At 59.2% G+C, this 19,054-nt stretch overlaps 3 protein-coding genes across 7 annotated transcripts; 2 read left to right on the plus strand and 1 right to left on the minus strand.

The window, feature by feature from the left end:
• The first annotated feature begins 873 nt into the window (after positions 1-873).
• STMN1 (stathmin 1) lies at positions 874-4,935 on the plus strand. The gene is made up of 5 exons (XM_063418970.1): positions 874-957; positions 2,406-2,476; positions 3,161-3,333; positions 3,986-4,177; positions 4,428-4,935. Exons 2-5 carry the CDS (start codon positions 2,464-2,466, stop codon positions 4,494-4,496), a joined length of 447 nt encoding a protein of 148 aa, XP_063275040.1. The 5' UTR covers positions 874-957; positions 2,406-2,463; the 3' UTR covers positions 4,497-4,935.
• A 1,745-nt stretch (positions 4,936-6,680) lies between these two features.
• On the plus strand, positions 6,681-9,864 carry PAQR7 (progestin and adipoQ receptor family member 7). 4 transcript variants are annotated; one of them, XM_063418961.1, is made up of 3 exons: positions 6,743-6,871; positions 7,339-7,439; positions 8,606-9,864. In XM_063418961.1, exon 3 carries the CDS (start codon positions 8,644-8,646, stop codon positions 9,673-9,675), a length of 1,032 nt encoding a protein of 343 aa, XP_063275031.1. In that variant the 5' UTR covers positions 6,743-6,871; positions 7,339-7,439; positions 8,606-8,643; the 3' UTR covers positions 9,676-9,864. The 4 variants fall into 4 exon arrangements, with proteins under 4 accessions (XP_063275033.1, XP_063275031.1, XP_063275030.1 ...); XM_063418960.1 differs by having other exon boundaries at positions 6,746-6,871; positions 7,335-7,439; XM_063418963.1 differs by lacking the exon at positions 7,339-7,439 and having other exon boundaries at positions 6,681-6,871.
• Positions 9,865-12,892: 3,028 nt separating this feature from the next.
• MTFR1L (mitochondrial fission regulator 1 like) lies at positions 12,893-18,919 on the minus strand. Of its 2 annotated transcripts, XM_063419047.1 has the most exons (8): positions 18,781-18,919; positions 18,605-18,673; positions 17,705-17,809; positions 17,001-17,110; positions 16,304-16,515; positions 15,787-16,111; positions 13,701-13,826; positions 12,893-13,618 (listed from the first exon to the last, which is right to left on the minus strand). In XM_063419047.1, exons 2-7 carry the CDS (start codon positions 18,617-18,619, stop codon positions 13,721-13,723), a joined length of 873 nt encoding a protein of 290 aa, XP_063275117.1. In that variant the 5' UTR covers positions 18,620-18,673; positions 18,781-18,919; the 3' UTR covers positions 12,893-13,618; positions 13,701-13,720. The 2 variants fall into 2 exon arrangements, with proteins under 2 accessions (XP_063275117.1, XP_063275116.1); XM_063419046.1 differs by having other exon boundaries at positions 12,893-13,826.
• Between the last annotated feature and the right edge of the window lie 135 nt (positions 18,920-19,054).

Consider the following 19,054-nt stretch of genomic DNA (forward strand, 5'->3'; position numbering starts at 1 on the left):
GAGACACGTCCCCGGGGCTGGCAGTGGTGTTGTCCTGGGGAGGGGAACACCCCCAGGGCAGATCCGTACGGAGCCACCGTGCCCATTCCATGGAATCTGCACTAATGGGGGATTTTCTGGAAGGGCTCGGGCTCGCTGGTGTCACCCCAAAGGAGAGGTGGCCTGGCCCCCAGAACACTGTGGGGCCACAGACCCCCTGTGGGGCTGTCCCGTGGTGGCTGTGACCCTGAGATGACCAAAGGGACTCAGTGGTCATCTTGATGATGACCAGGAACCCTGAGGTGGCCATGCCCTTACATAGGTGACCATGAGGGACCATGAGGTCTGAGGGACCAAGGTCTCAAGGCAGGTGGCCATGAGGTGACCGTGGCCATGAGGTGGCCGTGGCTCTGAGGTGGCCGTGGCCATGAGGTGGCCGTGGCCATGAGGTGGCCGTGGCCATGAGGTGACCGCAGCTCTGGTCATCCCAGCCAGAGCTCCCCTCCCACCGTTCCCCCTGCGGGGCCGGACCCCCCTGCCCACAGCAGCGGCCGTGATGCCCGTTTCCTCCCCACCACAGGGGTGGGACACAAAGGCAGTCCCAGCAGCTGGGGGGCAGCAGCGAGATCCCAGCGCGGGGCTCTGGGGGCCGGGGGTCCCCGGGGCCCGGGGGCTGTCGCGGTTGGGCCCCGCAGCCCCGGCCCGGCCCGGGCCCAGCGCGGGGGCCGCCGCCCCCCGCCGGGGGCGAACTACAACTCCCGGCGTGCCCCGCGCGGCCGGGGCGGGGGGACTCGGCTGGGGGGGCGCGTTGGTGAGGGGGTGGGCGCGAGCCCCCCCCAGCCCCCCCGGCGGGCGGCACGTGCCGGCGGGCTCGGCCAATCGGGGCGGGGCGGGGCGGGTCACGTGCCTTTGTTTGGCGCTTTTGTGCGCGGCGGGGCGGGCGCGAGCGGAGTGTGGCCGGAGCGGCGGCGCGGGCAGGTGGGTGCGCGGCGGGGCCGCCGGAGGGGGGAGCGGGCACGGGCGGGCCGCGGCCGCAGGGCCCTCACCCGCCGCGCCCTCCGCATCTCGGGAAGGCGCAGGAAGAACGGGGGAAGCGTCGGTGCTTCACGGGGGTCCGGCGCCCCGTTGATGAGGGCGGCGGAGGGGTCCTGAGGGTGGGTGTCAAGGTGAGGGGGGGCTTTGCGGCGCTTCGCGGGCGCTCGGGGCGGGGGTCGTTTTTGTCCCCGCTCGCGGGCATCGCGTCGCCGCCCGGTTTTGGAGCGTGGCGGTGACAAAGGGAAGGGAGACAATGGGGGGGATTCTCCGTATGTGTCCGTGTTCCCCCCGCGCCCCGATCGCTGAGGGGAACGGGGTGTCTATTGTCCCTCTGCGAGGGGCGACGCCCTACCCGCGGCAGCGGCGCCCCCTCCCCTCCCCGCCATTGTTAGTGGGGAAGGGGCGGTATCCGGGCGACCGCGCCCCGACGCCATCGAGCCGTGGGGGCCCTCCCGGAGCCCCCTGTCCCCGCGTCGCTGCCCGGCGCTCCCCGTCCCCTTCGCCCCTGCGGGGCTGAGGCGGGGGGGGGCGGCCCCGCACCTGAGGCGGGGGGCGGCAGGTGCCCGGATGTTGGCGCTGGCCCCGCCCCCTCCCTCGAGCCCCCTCGCGCGGGCGCGCGCGCGCTCTCCCCGGCCGTTTGAATTCGGTGCGGTTGGAGGGGCGGGGGCGGGCCGGGGGCGGGGCCTGCGCTGGCGCCTCGGCGGGGATTGGCTGCGGCCGCGGGAGGCGGGGCCGGGGGCGGGCGGTCCCCTCTCCTCCCCCGGCCCCGCCCGGACCCCGCAGCGGCGCCCCTTCAAACCCCCCCAAAAAACCGCTTTTCTCTTTTCTTTTTTTTTTTTTTTTTACTGGTTTCTAGACGTTTTTCTGGCATTTTTTAACGACGCCCTCTTTTCACGAGGTGTCCTGGGCGGTGTGCGCCCTCGCTGTCTGCCGCGGTGTGAAGCATCTGACTTGAGCTGCGCAATTAAAACCGAATTTTAAATGAGCTCGGTTGCGCACATTTCAGATCCTTCGGGAGTAGCAGGAATCCTGGCTGTGCTGTCCTGTGATGCGTCATTTTTTTATTCAGCGAGCTCTTACATGTGTGTGAGAGCAGAGAAATCCCCATAGTGCCGTGGCAAAACGGGGGTCTTTGTTCGAGTCCCTTAAGGTGGAATAAAACAGGTTGAAAATGCTTGAATATCACACAGATCCTGCAACGCCACTAATTCCATAACCTCTCCGGTATTCCCAGCTGTCCATCAGCTCCATAAAATGCCAGGAATCACTGACTGCAGTGACCTACCTTGCCTGCCTTTTGTTCAGCAGCTCTAATTCTGTTTAGCAGTTGTCATTAGAAGGAGCAGCATCCCTGTGCAGGCTGGTGAAAGGCACATCTCTTTGTTACCTAGGAACCCACCTGACTGACCTTCTCCCAGGCTTGGCTTCTGGAGTCTTATTTTCTTGGCCATGGCTACTTCTGGTAGGTAGAATTTTATGTTAAATGCTTTTGTGCCTTTTTTTGTTGCTGTTGTTGCCTCCTGATTTCCTCGGGAATAATTTAAACCCGAATCTAGTGAAACAAGCTGCTGTCAGCAGGCTTTTCTCCCACTCGGGTGAGGCTGTTGAAGCTGGGTGGTTGTGAAAACACCCCAAAAGAGGAGTCTGGCAGCAGATGGGCTTCAGCTCCCTGCAGCCATCTGCTCCCTCAGAGCTGGCTGCCACCGAGACATCTCGGGGACCACGGGCGCAGCTGACACCGTGCAGGGCTGGGGGAGACAGCCCTGCCTGCAGATTTCTCTAAAAACCTTTCATTTTTAGCTCTTGGCTTTCTCAGGTTCCAGGCAAACGCCTGGAAATTCATCCTCAGGTTTGTCACCGGAGAGAGAATGGTTTTTGATTTAAATAATGAACTTGTTTTCACGATTTGAGATGCTGAAGGCTGAATTACAACATCAGGTGCTTGGGATATATAGGATCAAGGAAGGATTGCAAAGGAAATGTCCACATTTTTGAACAGTATTGCTGTGCTGGAAACAGAACTCCTGTCTTGGATTCCCTTCCTCAGGGAACTGCGTGGTGCTGGATTTTGGGAGGCTGGTTTTGTCACCCGAGCCTGTCCCTGCATAAAATTCTCCCTTTTCTGGCTTTGTCCCCTGCGTTGCAGATATCCAGGTGAAGGAGCTGGAGAAGCGAGCCTCTGGGCAGGCCTTCGAGCTGATCCTCAGCCCCCGCTCCAAAGAGGCCGTGCCGGAGTTCCCCCTGTCTCCCCCGAAGAAGAAGGATGTGTCCTTGGAGGAGATCCAGAAGAAGTTGGAAGCGGCCGAGGAGAGACGCAAGGTAAGCCTGGAGCAGCTGAAGTGAGCTCTGCTCCACCAGTCTGGGGGGCTTGGGGCTCTTTTTTTGTTTGTTTCTTGGGATAAGTGTTTTTGTATGGCAAATTGAGTATTAATGGAATTTATTAATGAAATCCCTGGGGCTCTTATGAAGCTTTATGGTCATGGTTTTTGTTCCAAAAAGACTTTGAAGAAGAACTGGGAGGAAATGTAGCTGAGAGGGGCAGCTCTTTCAGGAAGAAGCTGTTTTTCTTGTCTTTTAACACCAGAACAAGGTGAATTTTCTCCTAGAAAACGCAGCAGTGAATCTGTAATGAGAACTGGGGGAATAAATTGTCTGAGTGATGAAAGACGTGGCTGGGGCTGCAGCCTGGAGCCCTTGAGGGTGGCGAGGCTTTGACTGAAGGGAGCCTGACCTGAATCTCAGTGATTCACCCCTGTGAGAAGGGAGGGTCTTCAAGGAAAGTTCCATCAATGTGAACATAAAAAATAAATCCGTGTTCCCTCTCCAGAAGATCCCATTTAAGGAGATCTGCAGCAGTGGCAGCCAGGGGGGTTTGCAGTGGATTGGTGGTGAGGGGAGGCTCTGGGGGAGGCTGGGGCAGCCCCGGGGCAGCAGCAGGGCACAGAATCCTCTGCCTGCCCCTGTCCCGCAGTCCCACGAGGCAGAGGTGCTGAAGCAGCTGGCGGAGAAGCGGGAGCACGAGAAGGAGGTGCTGCAGAAAGCCATCGAGGAGAACAACAACTTCAGCAAAATGGCAGAGGAGAAGCTGACCCACAAAATGGAAGCCAACAAAGAGAACCGTGAGGCACAAATGGCTGCCAAGCTGGAGCGCTTGCGGGAGAAGGTGGGTGTGGGGCCCGGGGAGAGGGAGCTGGCCCTGCTCCCGTGGGAAGGGGAGATGGAAACCCCCAAAAGCCACACGAGGAGGGGCCCTGAACACGTGGGGAGGGCAGTGGTGGCACAGTCTGGTTATGGAATCTGCGAGAGGCTCTGTGGGAGGGACGGATGGAGCTGGAGCAGCCTCTGCCCCCTCCGTGCCCCACGGGGTGTGGGAGCCTCTCCCGGGGCTCACAGGTTCCTGCTGCTGCTTTCAGGACAAGCACGTGGAAGAGGTGCGAAAGAACAAAGAAGGGAAAGACCCCGGCGAGGCCGAGACCGACTGACTCCGTTCTGGAAACTGACTCTCCCCCTCCTCCAAATATCCAAAGACTGTACTGGCCAGTGGTTTTATCTTTGGTTTTGGTTCGGTTATATATATATTTTTTTTTAAGTTTCTTAGAAACTGATGTAGAACTGTAAAATTAGATCCAAACTGTACACTTGCTTTGGGGGTAGAGGGGAGAGCTTCCATGTGTCACTTTTCTAAAGTGTTGTCTTTCCAGTGTAGCTTTTTCTTCTTGTTGCATCCTTTTCTACGCCAGTGCACTCGCTCCTGGGTTGATGGCGAGTACTGTATCAGCTCTGTAAGACCTTTGTGCAAGGAATCTCTATAACTGTTCCATGCTGAATATCTGTTACACTTCAAACAAAAATCTCTGACTGTCCAGTCTGCTCAAATCCTGCTGTAACCGAGTGACTCAATAAAGCTGCACAGTGCTGTTACCCCCGTTCCTTCCTGGGGCTGGGCGGAGGGAAGGGCCTGGAGCCAGCCCGGCATTGTCCTGCCGTGACAATCGGGGCTTTGTGTGACACCTCGGCCGTGTCAGCTGTGGCCGTTTGTGTCCCCTGTTTGTGTCCCCTGTTTGTGTCCCCTGTTTGTGTCCCCTGTTTGTGTCCCCAGCCGGGGCCACGCCCGGCACAGCCCCACGGGCCGCCCTTGTTCCCGGGCCGGGGGAGCCTGAACGGGGGTCCCGGTGTGCTGGGGAGAGCAGCACCCGCCCCAGCCGGGGAAAGATGATGTTCAGTGGATTTGGAACAGAATCTCCGTGTTGCACCCCAAACCCTTCCCCTGAGGATGGCCACAGGTGCTTGGGCTGCCCTCGGGCTGTGACCTGGCACTGCCACCCCTGGGGTGCCACAGCCCCGTGCAGGTGCCACTGCTCTGTCCTTCCTCTGTCCCTGGCCCCGGCTTGGCTCCCAGCTTTGTTTGCAGTTTAACTCCACACCCGGAGTACCCGAGGAAGGAAAAGCCGCAGAGAATTGGGATTTTTTGAGACTCAGGGAGTCTGGGCCGCTTGGCTGCCGTGTGGTGGGGAAGGAGCCTCCGTCCGGGCAGCTTTTCCCGTGTCCACCGGGCCCTGCCGCGCTGCTCTTGCCCGGAGCAGCGAGCCCGAGCCTGGGCTGCTGCAGCGGCTCCCAAACCTGCGGGAATCCCAGCGGCGTTGGGATGCGCCGCAGCCCGGGGAACGAGAGCGGTGCTGCTCCCTGCTGGGGAGAGCGGGCCGCTCCTCCGGGCAGCGCCAGGACACGGAACGGGGTCAGGGTCTGTCCCGGTGTGGGGTCAGGGGCTGCCCCGGTGTGGGGTCAGGGGCTGCCCCGGTGTGGGGTCAGGGGCTGCCCCGGTGTGGGGTCAGGGGCTGTCCCGCTGTGGGGTCAGGGGCTGTCCCGGTGTGGGGTCAGGGTCTGCCCCGGTGTGGGGTCAGGGGCTGCCCCGGTGTGGGGTGAGCACAGGAAAACAGGGCTGAACTTTGAGCCAAAGCCTGCGAGGGCAGCCGGGAGCGAGGCTGAGCCCCTGGCACGGCGTGAGGGAGCCCTGGAGCAGCTCCCCAGCATAAAATGAGGCGCAATCAGCAATCAAAAGCCCCAGATCTCCGTTTTAATGGAGATACCTGCTGAGGAAAGAGTGTCCCAAATGCCATGTGGGGATTTTTCTCCTCTCTCCAAACGTGGGGGAGGAGAATGGCAGCTCTGCCAAACCCCAAATGGTGCTGGAGCCCAAATGGATGCTAAATGCGAGGTTTGGGCTTGCCAGAGCTGTCAGAGCTCGGCGCGGGGCCTTCTGTTCCCTCCTCCTCCTTCTGCCTCACGTGTGTGCCGGGCTGGGCCGGGGCTGCAGGGCCGGGCCGGGGTCTCTGAGTGCTCCTGGAGGGATCCTGGGGGCGGGAGGGAGAGGACAGCAGCGACCTTAGAGCGGGGTAAGGGTGGGGAGTGACCAGGGCAGGAAAAGAGAACTCGGGGTCTCTCTGGGCTGGAAACAGGTTCCTTAAAAAAAAAAGAAAAAAGAAAAAAAAAAAGGCAAGCTCCGCAGCTTCTTCCCCCTGCGGAGGGAGGGAGGGAGGGATGCCAGGGGTGCGAAGGGAGCAGTAGCGACTCGGAGCAGCTCCAAGGGGCTGCGGGGGCCGCGACCCCCGGGCCCCCCGCGCCCCGGGCGGAGCCGCGGGCGGAGGAAGCGGCGGGGCCGGGGCGGCTCAGCCCGGGCGGGTCCGGCCCGCAGGTGCCGGGGCGGGGTCCCGGGGGACACCGCCAGGGAAGGAAAGGGACCAAAGCCCTGCTCATCCCCACCCACGCCCCGTGGGGAGAACGTCCCAGGGGAGGGAGAACCACCCTGGGCTGCCCGGAAGGTTTGGCAGGGCTGGAGCTGCTGCTCTGCGGGGCTCAGGTGGGTCGGGGGCTGATCGGAGCTGGGGGAAAGCCGAGGTGATTCGCAAATGAACGCTGCCTGTGCTTTGGGAGCCCTTGGGAGGCTTTGGGAGGCCGAGTGCCGCTGTGTGGCGGAGCAGGCAGGGATGTAAACAGCCGGGGGCGAGTCTTTATCACCAGAGAAAAATTCAGCGGGAGGGGTGGGAGCTGCTGGGCAAAGGAAACGCCGCGGAGGAAACGCCAAGCGGCTGAGGCGGCGTTACCGCCAGCCCACGGGGGAGTGCAGGGTGTTATTTGGAGTACGAGCAGATGAAGGATTTCCAGGATGCGCTCCCTGCATAACGGAGCGTTACTCAAGGCTCGGGAGCTGGGAAGAGCTCGGCAAATTAAATCCTGCTCCGACAAGTTTTGGAGGAGTTGAAGTAAACACCGCTCCCTTTCCTGCCTCGTGCTTGGCTGCCTCCGACACGGCAAATCCCCAGGCAGAGCCAGCGCCGCCTTTCCCGCTGGAATTTCTCTTCTGGGACCGGAGCGGAGCTGAGCCCCCTCCCCTGCGGCCGGAGGGCAGCGGCAGCCCCGGCACTGAGGCAAGTTCTCCGGCGCTGCTGCTTCCAAGCCGCCCCTGGAATTTAGGTCAAAACAGCAGAACTGGGGAGGTTCTGCTTTTGCCCTGGGTCCGCGGCAGCGCTCGGGGCGGTTTGGTTCAGAGCAGGAGGAGGTTCAGGGGGTGAAGCCCGAGGAAGTCGCGGCTTTTGGGAGGGTTTAGGGGAGGGTTGGGATCCCCCCTTGTGAGGAGCTGCCCCGGCCGCGGGGGCTGTTCGGGATGTGGGGCTGCTCTAACCAGGCCAGGTGGGCAAAGGGCAGCAGAGCCTGTTTGTTCCTGCATCTGTGCCCCTCGGATGCAGGCAGGAATGAGTTACAGCCTGACTGTGATGAGGAAACGACACAGTTTTTTAAAACAAACAGTCCCATCCCCACCTCCTCCCGTTCCCAAACTCTGAAGAACTTTTCCTGTCCCTGAAATGAGGGCACTTGCCAGGGGTTGAGGCACAGATCAGCACGGGAGCTGGACCTGGATCAGGTTTTCTTCAGGACTTGTCTGAGCAAGAGCAGGTAAAGTCCGGGGAGAATCTCATTTTGGGCATGTTCCGTTCAGTAAGTTTTTATGAAAAGGCTGAAGAAGCTGTCAGGGCTGCCTTTATCTGGGTAAGGGCAGCAGCTTCCAAAACGTAAATATGGAAATTCCTGCTCACAAAGATTATACTGCTGGACCTCGGTGGTGCAACAGGGGGAACTCACTCGGGCCACGTTGTGGGAAGCTTTTTGGAAAATCAGGAGCTGAAAGAATGAGGTCAAACTCCAAACACAGGAGTTGCAGCCTCTGTTACTTGTTGATATTTGTAAGGACAGACACTGCAGTTTACAGGAGGGGGAATCTGGAGTGGGAGGTTTGTTTAGGATGCTTGGTTTGTTTAGCAGTTCCCAAACCACAGGGAACAGGGTGAGCCAGGCTCTGACGTGTCCTGGTGTGTTCATTATTGTCCTTTAACCCCAGACCCGTGTCCTCGGGGCTCCCCACACAGCAGAGGCACCTCATGAGTCCTTACCTCTCCCTTCAGCCTCCTTTCTGTCACTGCTGCTGGGGATCCAAGGGGGGAAAACCCCGGGCAGAGCATTTCAACATCCCCTGCTTGCTGATTCTTAAGTTAAACCCCTGCTAAACCCCACAGCAACCCCCCTCTCCTTCCCAAAGGTAACTTTGCACAGCGAGACCCTGGGTTTGGCCCCACCATGGCCACGGTGGTGACGGAGAAGCTCAGCCAGCTCTTCATCAACGCCAGGCAGCTCCCGGCGCTGCTGGGGCCGCTGTCCCTGGGCACGGTGAGCAGCGCCGAGGTGCCGCCGGTCTTCTGGAAGCCCTACATCCACGGCGGCTACCGGCCCGTGCGCCAGACCTGGCGCTACTACTTCTCCACGCTCTTCCAGCAGCACAACGAGGCCGTCAACGTGTGGTCACACCTGGCACCGGCGCTGGCGCTGCTGCTGCGCCTGCTGCGCCTCTGGCAGCGCGTGGACTTCGGGCAGGACGAGCACGCCCGGCCCCTGCTCATCATCCTGGCCGCCTCCATCACGTACCTGACGTTCAGCAGCCTGGCGCACCTGCTGCAGGCCAAGTCCGAGTTCTGGCACTACAGCTTCTTCTTCATGGACTACGTGGGGGTGGCCGTGTACCAGTACGGCAGCGCCCTGGGCCACTTCTACTACGCCATCGAGCCCGGCTGGCACCGGCGCGTCCGCGGCTTCTTCCTGCCGCTGGCGGCGGCGCTGGCCTGGCTGTCCTGCGCCGGCTCCTGCTACGCCAAGTTCCGCTTCCACCCGGGCTGTGCCCTGCCCGGCCGCCTGTGCCAGGAGCTGCCCTCGGGGCTGGCCTATGTGCTGGACATCAGCCCCGTGCTGCACCGCGTCTGCACCGCCGCGCGCCCCGACCCCGCCCTGCTCTACCACAAGGGCCAGGTGCTCTTCTTCCTCCTTGGGGCCTTCTTCTTCTCCCACCCCTACCCCGAGAAGTGGTTCCCCGGCAAGTGCCACTTCTTGGGGCAGAGCCACCAGATCTTCCACGTGTTCCTGGTGCTCTGCACGCTGGCGCAGATCGAGGCCGTGGTGCTGGACTACGAGTCCAGGAGGGAGATCTACTCCTCCCTCCATGCAGGCCTGGCTCACGACTTCTGTGCCCTGTTCCTGGTCACTGTCACCTGCTCTGTCCTCACAGCCGCCTACATGGCCCACAGGGTGAAGCACAAGCTGCGCCTCAAGGAGGAGTAAAGAAGAAATCCCAGCCCAAATCGTGCCCCGAGCCTCCAGATGCTGCTTCCTGAACTGTCCCTCTGCAAGTGCTTTCTCTAGGGAATGGAAGAGATGCTTTTTATGCTTTTTTAATCCAGCCTAAGTTCCAGCTTGCTCACAGAATGGTTCACGGGTTCTGCTCACCTCTGAATAAACAGCTGGAACAAAGTGTTTTGTGTGCCCTGGTGGGCTGGGGAAGGCTCTGGGAAGCTGCCAGGTCTCCAGCAGGAGATAAGGAGAGGCCATCTGGCCCCTGTTAGACTCCAACCATGGCAATAGACCAAGATGAGGCTGTTTAAACCACTAAGAGGACAAATTAATTTAAAGTCATTTCAGGCTCCTCTGACAGGGCTGAGGGAGCTGTTCAGAGCTGTCCAAGCAGTGCCAGGGCTCTGTCCTTTACCCTGTGCGAGCAGGATGGGCACAGCCCTGTCCCTGAAGGCGCGGGGAGAGGAGGAGCTGATGCGATGGGGAGCCCCAGCACTGGGTCAGGGCTGGGAACAGCTGTTACTGCCCCGATGGGGATTCGGAGGCAATGGAGCCCGGCCCAGCCGCGGCGCTCCCGCTGCTCCTCAGCTCTGAGGTCGCGGCGCCGCGACCGCCGCTTATATAGGGCAGGGCCGGTGTGGGCGTGGTCTCATCTGCTATGTGGCCCCGCCCCATCTCCCATTGGTCAATTCCTGTGGGCAGCGCGTGCGCAGCGCGCTCTGAGGGCGGGGCCGGCGCGAGCGGGAAACTGGGACAGGGAAAAACCGGAACCGGAACCAGGACCGGGAATCACCGGGAATCACCGGGAATCGCCGGGAATCACCGGGAACGGGCCCGGGGAATCGCCGGGAGCCCCGGGATGAGGCGGCGGCGCGGGGGCGGCGCGGCCCCGGCCGGGGCGTGCGGGGTGTGGCTGGACACGGCCGAGCTGAAGCGGGGCCCGGCGCGGGTGAGCTGAGGCCGCGCTGAGTCCCCGCGTTCCGTGAGGGGAGCGGAGGCTGAGGGGGATCCCACCAATCCATACAAACATCCCCAAGGGCTGCACAGGCCAAACTCCGTTCAGTGGTGACAGTGACAGAATGAGGGGCAATGATCATTAATAAACCACGAGTTCCACCCCAGCGTGAGGAAGAATTTTCCCTGAGGGTGGCAGAGCCCTGAACAGCTCGGGGAGGGCTGGGGTCTCCCTCTGTGGGGACATCCCAAACCCACCTGGAGGCGTTCCTGTGCCACCTGCCCCAGGTGACCCTGCCTGGGACATCCCCAGAGGTCCCTGCAACCCCAATGATTCGGGATTTCCAACCCAAACGCCTCTGCTGCCGCAGAATGAAGGTGGGAGCTGTGCCACAGCGCTGGAAGAGGGTGGAGTTGGTTTTATATTTAATATTTTTCACTTGTTTCTTCCCGCAGCCCCTCGGCGCCAAGCTCAAGGCACCCACCCGAATTCCCGAGAGGAAGCGGAGCCCGGCGCTGCTGCCTCAGCCTGGGCACAGGCAAAGCACCATCCCCGCCTTCTTCAGCCCCCACACAGGTACCGGGCCAGGGAGGGAGCCGCAGCCCTCACAAACCCCTCTCACATCTCGGCTGCTTTGCTGGGCAGAAAAGTTCATTTTTGGGTGCAGAGGGTAAAGGTTTGAACTCCCAGGAAGGAGGAGCTGGTACTGGGAATTTGGATTTTATTTTAAATTGTTTCAGAGGCAGGTGTGGGATTGATGCCTCCGTCAGGCCGGGGCACTTTCCCCGGGGAGTTCTCAGGGGGTTTTGATAACTTTGGGCAGCTGAAGGTGCAGCTCTGGTGTCTCACCCCAGGGTGAACCCAGAGCTTTGGGTGCTGCTGCAGGGGATCCCAGGGGTGCTGGCAGTGCTGGGACGGTGAGGGACAGCCCTTAGGGACACACAGGGGACAGCAGTGATGCCGTGGGGGCGATTATCCCTGGCAGGGGGGGCTGCTTTCACCAAGTCCCTGTTGTTTCCAGATGAAAGCAACAAAGAAAACTCCAGGCCGACTCCCTGCACCCCAAATAAAGACTGGAGGGACTCAAATAAAGACTGGAGGGACTCAAATAAAGACTGTGGGGGCTCAGGGGTTCCCCTGGCTGCCCGTCCCATGAAGATCCTGGCCTTGCCACAGCTGGGGGGAGCCCAGGAAGAGCCCCCTGGAGCCGAGCAGGGGGTGCAGGGCACATCCCAGGCATGGAAATCACCTCTGGAGCCCCTGGAGCTGCAAGGGGAGGCTCAGGGACAGAGCAGAGCCTCCCGTGGGGCTGGGAGGGACCCCTGGTGCTGCTCCCAGGGCTCGGAGCACGGCGGGATCCTCACTCCCAGGAACAAACCCCAGCTAATTCCTGGAGAAACGGCCTCAGGCAGCAGCAAACCACAGCCCTGGGGCAGAGCTGACTCTGGGGCGGGCTGTGCTGGGGCTGGGAGCACAAATCCTGTCCCAGGGGCTGCTCCCAGAGGGGTTTGCTGCTCTCCCCGGAGCCCGGGGCGAGCTCAGCCCCTCGGGGAGCGGGGCCAGAGCCCGGGGGGCTCCTGCAGGCAGCTCCTGGGCCAGGGGAACGGGGACAGGGACGGGGATGGGGACAGGGACAGGGACAGGGAGTGCTCCCTCGGGGAGCTGGAGCTGGGCCCCGAGTGCCTCTTCACGCAGGACTCGCAGGGGAACAGGGTCATCAAGCACTGGTGAGGGCCCAGCTCTGGGCACTGTGGGGCTGAGCAGGGCGTGCTCACAGCTGGGGAGCTGAGCCCCTCCTGCTGCAGCCCCCAGCGCCTCTTTGTTCTCTGAGATGTTGCTTTAATCCAAATAAAACGTTGGAGTTTGTTTCCGAGGGTCTGGCAGTGTCAGTCAGGGTCACAGCCTGTGTCCCTGCCCTGCACGTTCCCAGAGCAGGGACTGCTCCACAGGCCCCAAAATCCACCAAATCCTGGGGCAGAGGAGCCCTGTGGGGACAGGACAGGGCTCAATCCCCCAGGGGCTCTGGGGGTGCATCCAGGAGGGGAGGAGCTCTCCCTAAAACTGATAAATCTTCCTTCTCTCTGCCACAAGTCTCTTCTGTCGTGTTGAAAGTGGGGATGATGATTTAAATTTCCAAGGAAATCCAGGGGGATTAAGAAAGCCCCTGGCACCTGAATATCTGGGATTCCACCCCCAGACTGCCCCACAGCAGCCCCACCCCGACCCCAGCAAGAACCCCACAGACCAGCGGTGTCTTATTAAGGCTCCATTTTATAGAAAGGAAAAAAATCATACTTTAAATACAGCCATGAGGAAGGGGCACTGCAGGGAACGTGGAGCTGGGGAGAGCTCGGAGTGAGGGGGAACTGCAGCCACAGCCAGGCCAAGCTCCTCCTGCCCTGGTGTGCCTGGCCCTTTGCACTGCTGCCAGGTCAATAAACAGACCTTTGGAAGGTGAAATAAAACACAGGCTGGGACACAGGGATGGGTAATGGAACTTTAAATTACTGGCGAGAAATTAAGGCCATTCTGTCATGCAACTGTGGGCTGTGAGAGGAGAAACACCCAGGGCACACGAATCCCTCAGAGCTGAGATGGGATTTTTGGGAAAACACCTTTTCCCAGCATGATCCCACAGCCCCCAAAGCCCTGGAGAGCTGGGGGCACTCAGGAGCTCGTTCTCAGCACTCTGTACCACACTCAGATCAAGGACTGGAGGTTTGTCCTGTTCACACTGGACATGGGAACTGCTCTATCCTCACAGCTTAATGCTTAACTGGGACCTAAGGAAAAGTGCAGGTAGGAAGAACTTCATCCAGCAGCACTCCAGGAGATCCTCACCAGTCACCAACAGCAAAACACTGGTGGAAAAGAGCTCCCATCTTCTTAAAAAGGTTTTTCTTAAATAGAACAACACGTGGAAAACACATCAAACCCCAAGGGTCTTTCCTGATGAAGTGTCCGGTGCACAAACCATGTCTGATTAATAAAAGAGGCAAAAGGCTCAATCCTCAGGAGAAGGCAGCTACTGTGGAGGAGATTTTGGGAGCGTTTTGCTTACAGAGCTGAGTGAAAGCAGCTTCACTTCTCCTTCAGGGCCAGGTCTTCCTCCTTGAGGGCAAATTTCCTCCTCAGGACCTCTGCGATGAGCACGGCCGGGTCCTCCTCCTTCATGGAAGGGCGGTTCCTGCAGGGACAGGAGCCAAAACTCCTCATTAGCAGCTCTCCTGGAGCCTCTGCAGTGATTTCCTGCAGTTTTTATCATGAGATGCTGCCACAAGGGCAGGACGTGCAAGAAAAACACCACAAGACAACAAGAGGAGGGAAAATTCAGCCCTTTTGTGTCGGGCTGGAAAACCAGGAGCTCACCTGGAAATCCCATCCTAAGCTCTGGGTAATTCTCATTTCACCGTGCTAATAACAACCAATCAACCCAAAACTTCATTAATTATTTACAGCCCCTCCATATAAATCAACCCAACACCTCAGTGAGGTGTCTGGGGGAGCTCCTGGAAATTCTGTTTTTTCCATTAATATTGCTGCACTATGGATTTCTGCTTCCTTATTTCAAAATGGGAGATTCCAGGCATTTTAAAGCAGGGCTGGTGCAGATTTCCTGCAGCTACACGAGTTCTGTTCTCAGGGCAATCTGCCTCCTTCAGCAAGTTCACACAAGCAGCTCCTTTTAAAGATTATTTTACAGGAGGCCAAACCTCAGTTCTTTTCCCTCAGGTACCAGGGTTTTGTTTACAACCTATATTAATAAGCTCAGAGCTTTATTTTTTTCCATAGTTGGAGCCCTCCCTCACTCAGAAAACATCATGGGAGTTTTAAACATTCCTAAAAGACAAAAAAAGAAACCCTGGAATATTTCCACCAGACTCTGGAACAGGCTTTAGTTCACATTTGCTGAAACAGGCACATTTCTCCAAGTTCCTCGCTCCTTCCTGAAGCTTCCAAGGCTGGGTTTTAACACAAAGGCTGAATTTAAACACAAAGGCTGGATTCAGACACAAAGACTGAATTTAAGCACTGAGTTCCACACAGCAGCAGCAGGAAACATCGCTGTAATTATCTTTTCAAGCATCTTTTGCATCTTTAAGCACCCTTTCTCCTCCACTTAAAGAGCACCTGACCCTCTTCAGGCTTCCCAGTGCTGCCCAGTGCAGCTGGGGGAGAACAGGGGCTGCTCCACCACGGCAACAAAATTAGGAATTAAAGCTCATCAAATAATGAACATCAGTAATTAACTTAATTTTTCAGCTACCTGCAACTCTTCAGACAGCCTTAATTAATGTGTAATAACCCCAACCCATCAGTGCTGTGTGCAGGAGAGGCTGAGGCAGAGGAGCTGAGCGTGTTCCTCCCATCTGACTTGCATTTTTTCAGTGCTGAGAATCTGATTCCTTTCAAAGCCAATCAGGGAACAGCAACTGTCACAGGCACCACCCAGGGAGGTATTTTTGGCCAGGAATCTCACACGACAGAATGAGAAATGGAGACTGAGCTCCAGCACTGGGATCTGTGAGGGGCAGGTGGCACAGCCAGCACTGGAGAAGGAATTCGGATCTCAGCTGGGCAGGATCTTCAGGAGTTCTCATGGTCAGAACTTGCCAGCTCCTCATGAGACAAGTGCAAACTCACCCTGCCCACGCCCAGAGCTGGGCCAGATGAAGAACCACAGCAGCTGAGAAGCTCCACGTGTTAAATCCCTGCACATTCCACGCTGGAAAAGCTGCTGAGCTTCCCAACTGCCTGGGAATGTGAGGTGGGCTAAGAGCAGCACTTTCCTCACTCTGAAAGCTGCCAACACACACAGGGCTGGTGGGCAAACACAGCTTTTTGTCAGGTGAACGAGCTGGAACAGCCAAACATTGGGATAAGCAGTTTAAATTCCCCTCCACTATTTCCTATCGAGGGAAAAATCCCAACAAAACAAACCAGGAATGAGTTACCAAGTTCTGCTCTAAACAGGCATTTCCCCCATGAAAATTCTCCATTATTTCCTATCCCAGAAAGGCAAAAAAACCCCAGAATGAGTTACCAAGTTCTGCTCTAAACAGGAAAGAAGGACGCAGAGCAGCACCAGCAGCCAGCTCTGCACAGATTTGACACAAAATAAAAAGAGAAGCTCAGGAAACACTTACAAGTCTTTGCTCTGCTTCATCCTATGAATATCTTTGAGGATTCCCATCATGTCAGCAAAGCTGCTGGCCTTGGAGAGGGACACGGAGTCCTCCTCGTCGGGGTCCCGGGGCTCGGGCCGGCTCTCGGCGGGGCCGAGCACGGAGGACACCGGGGGCAGCTCGGCCACCGAGGGCAGCTCGGGGCTCTCCAGCTCCGCCTCCTCCTCCGTGATGTCGCTGATCACAAAGGACGTGGTGGACTGGAACGAGGGCCCAAAACAATGCACGGGGGAGGAGGCGTTGGAGCTCCCCGGAGAGAACAGATCCGGCGTCAGCTGGGCTGAGGCTGCAAGGGAAACAAGAGGTGGATGGAACTCCCAGCAAACCACACGGGACGGCTTTTCCACAGAGAATGTCACCTAAATATCAATAAACACAGCCCCAGAGCCAACACCCCACCAAGGGAGCTGCTGGCAAACAGCCCTGAGTGGGCCTGGGGGAAACACAGAGCAGAGCTCCACAGGAGCTCTGGTCCCACCTGACTCTGCAGCCACGATCTTGGCGATCTGGCTCCGCAGGTGGCTCAGCTCATCCTGCAGCTCCGTGGTCCGGCTCAGGGCTGGCAATCCTGGCTTCTTCAGGGCCAGCAGCTTCTCCTCCTGCTTCCTCAGGTTGGGCACTGAGGCGTTTCTCTGGATCACTGTGAAGGGACTGGGCTTCCACTTGTGCTTCAGCGGGCGAGTGTCACTTCTGGGGACAAAAACCTGTCAGTCACAACGTCCAAACCTCTCCATGACACAGCCTGGCCTCCCCCGAGGGCAGCAGAGCCTCCACCAAAACAAAGGAGGCCTCTGTGCACCATCAGAGGTGCAGATGTGCTCTCTGCAGCACAAGGAACAAGGGAACTGTGGCTGTCCCTGCATCCCTGCACGTTTCCAAGGCCAGGCTGGACAGGGCATTTCAGTCCTGGGAGATCTCAACCTTCCACGTGCTGAGCAGAAAACACCCCGGAGCAAGGGGTTACCCTGCACAGACCAGTGAGGGAAACAGCACATGGCACAGGCTCCTGGCACTTCCTACAGGAATTCCTCTCCGGGTACTTTGTCATTTTTTTTCCCTCTTAGGAAAGTCTTTCAAGAGGCTCCACATCAGGCCCTGGGGGGACTGGAGGCTGTGGTCACCTGAGCAGTGTCTGGCCTGAGCTCTGGGACAGAAACCAGCGGGTGAAAACCAACCTGACCCTGGCGTAGGTCTCCTCATCGTCCGCTGCGATCCACACGATGTCAGCCAAGGTGGGGACGGGGGGCACATCATTCAAATACAGCTCTGAGACACTTGGCAGAACCTGGCAAGAAGCACAGACTGCTGAGGAGATGGTGTTTGTTCTCCTAGAGCTGCCCCGGGTGGGCTGTCAGAGCCCCTGTCCTCAGCAGCTGTGTCTGCACAACAGCAACTCCAGCAGGTTTCCTTTGGTTGGCACAACTGTTCAATTATTTTGAGCTGGGAGATGAATCCTGTGGGTCTGGGCAGTGCTGTGCTCCCCTGGGTCAGTGTGTGTGAGGCAGGACGGGACAGCTGCCAAGGCCACGTGCAATGCTCTGCCACCCAAGTGCCAGCCCCGAGCTCCAGGGGTGACGTCAGGGGCTCCACAATCCCTGGATCAGCCCCAGAGGGCACCAGGCTCCTTGGAGGTCACACAGCAAAGCCCTGGGTCAGCAACTCCACCTTTCCCTCTCCTCCAGCACAGACACTGCCTGAGCAGGGATTTCCTCAAGTTGCCAGTGATCACTTTACAAGAACAGAATTAAAGAAAAAAGAAATTAAAAAAAAAAAAAAATTAACTGTACCGGTGCAGGTTTTGTGGCTACAACTCTGCAGATGTGAGGGGGCAAAACAGCTCCTGCTGGCAGTGCCTGGACAAGGCCCAGGGGTCACTCACCTCGAAGGTGGCCCTGGGACAGGGCTTCAGGGGCAGGTTGGAGCCGATCATCCTGACCACGCTGCGGGCTGAGCCATGGGGCTTGTTCTGCCAGATGGGGATGGTCTACAAGAACCCACAGCACACAGTTAATATCTCCACTCAGAGCCCTTCCTGAAATTCATCCCACTGGAAATCCTCCTAAACTGTCAGAGAGTCTGATCTCTTTTTGTCTCTTCCCTTTTAATAGAGAACCTGGTGATAGCTGAGGTCCCCATTTCTCAAAGCTGTGTTCACCTGAGCACAGGTGACAGCCACACAGTGCAGGGACATTTTGAACACGGGTGTGGAGTCTTCAGGACTGCAAACTAAAAACTCTCTATAACAGGCATTTCTTGGGTGACAGCAAGTGACAAGTCTATCCAATGCCTGTCCCAGCCCAGGACCACGAGGAACAGCCCTGAAGAGTGTCCTGATCAATGTTTCAGAGCTCTCTGGGCACTTGTGAACCGCCCCCAGCACGTGAAGTGTGTGTGACACCCTCAGGCTGCTGTGGCAGGAGGCAGCGCAGGGCTCTGACAGAGAACACCACAATGACAAAGCTCAGCACAGCACACCCATAAATGATTTACTGCTGGAGCCCGTTCTGCACTTTGTGCCGAGCACTGCTCCGTGCTGGCACACCCGAAACTCCTGGGGAGCGTTTTACACCGACCCTCGGGGCTGGGGCAGGGAGGTGCCAGCGCTCTGGCTGGGGAGAGGAGAAGGTGCCAGGGGCAGTGCCCGGTGCTGGGAGCGGGGTCGGGGGAAGGTTCCGGGCAGTTCCCGGACAGGTGCCCGGGGCTGGCGCTCGGAGGTGCCGGGGGAAGCGCGGGGGCAGCTGCGGGGCAGGGCCCGCCTGTCCCGGCCGGGGTCACTTACGGCCTCTGCGTCCATCTCCGCTGGCTCAGCGCCGGCTGCTCATGGCACCGCTCCGCCGCGTCTGCCTCACTGCAACACACAGCGGGCGGCTGAGCACCGCCCGGGCCGGCCCCGAAACCCCCGGGATCCCCCCGGGATCCCCCCGAGCCCCCCGGGATCCCCCCGAGCCCCGGTACCTGCCGGCCCGCGGCGCTGCTCGGCCCCGCTGCCAGCGCCGGGCGCGGCCCCTCCGCCGCCATCGCCCGGAACCAGAACCAGAACCCGCCCCTGGAGCAGCGGCGCCTTCCGGGGGACAGCGCAGGCGCCGGGCGGGACAGCGGGGACAAACCGGGACAAACCGGGACAAACCGGGACAGCGGGGACAGCCCGGGACAGCGGGGACAGCCCGGGACAAACCGGGACAGCGGGGACAGCCCGGGACAGCCCGGGACAGCGGGGACAGCCCGGGAC

The sequence above is a fragment of the Prinia subflava genome, chromosome 24 (assembly GCF_021018805.1).
Source record: "Prinia subflava isolate CZ2003 ecotype Zambia chromosome 24, Cam_Psub_1.2, whole genome shotgun sequence".
Taxonomy (NCBI): domain Eukaryota; kingdom Metazoa; phylum Chordata; class Aves; order Passeriformes; family Cisticolidae; genus Prinia; species Prinia subflava.

Coding starts and splice junctions, on each gene's coding strand:
- STMN1 (XM_063418970.1), top strand. Junction 3,334..3,985: donor CGGCCGAGGAGAGACGCAAG/GTAAGCCTGGAG, acceptor CCTGTCCCGCAG/TCCCACGAGGCAGAGGTGCT. Junction 4,178..4,427: donor TGGAGCGCTTGCGGGAGAAG/GTGGGTGTGGGG, acceptor TGCTGCTTTCAG/GACAAGCACGTGGAAGAGGT.
- PAQR7 (XM_063418963.1), top strand. CDS start 8,644: ATGGCCACGGTGGTGACGGAGAAGCTCAGCCAGCTCTTCATCAACGCC.
- MTFR1L (XM_063419047.1), bottom strand. Junction 16,112..16,303: donor GATCGTGGCTGCAGAGTCAG/GTGGGACCAGAG, acceptor TTTCCCTTGCAG/CCTCAGCCCAGCTGACGCCG. Junction 13,827..15,786: donor ATGAAGCAGAGCAAAGACTT/GTAAGTGTTTCC, acceptor CTGTCCCTGCAG/GAACCGCCCTTCCATGAAGG.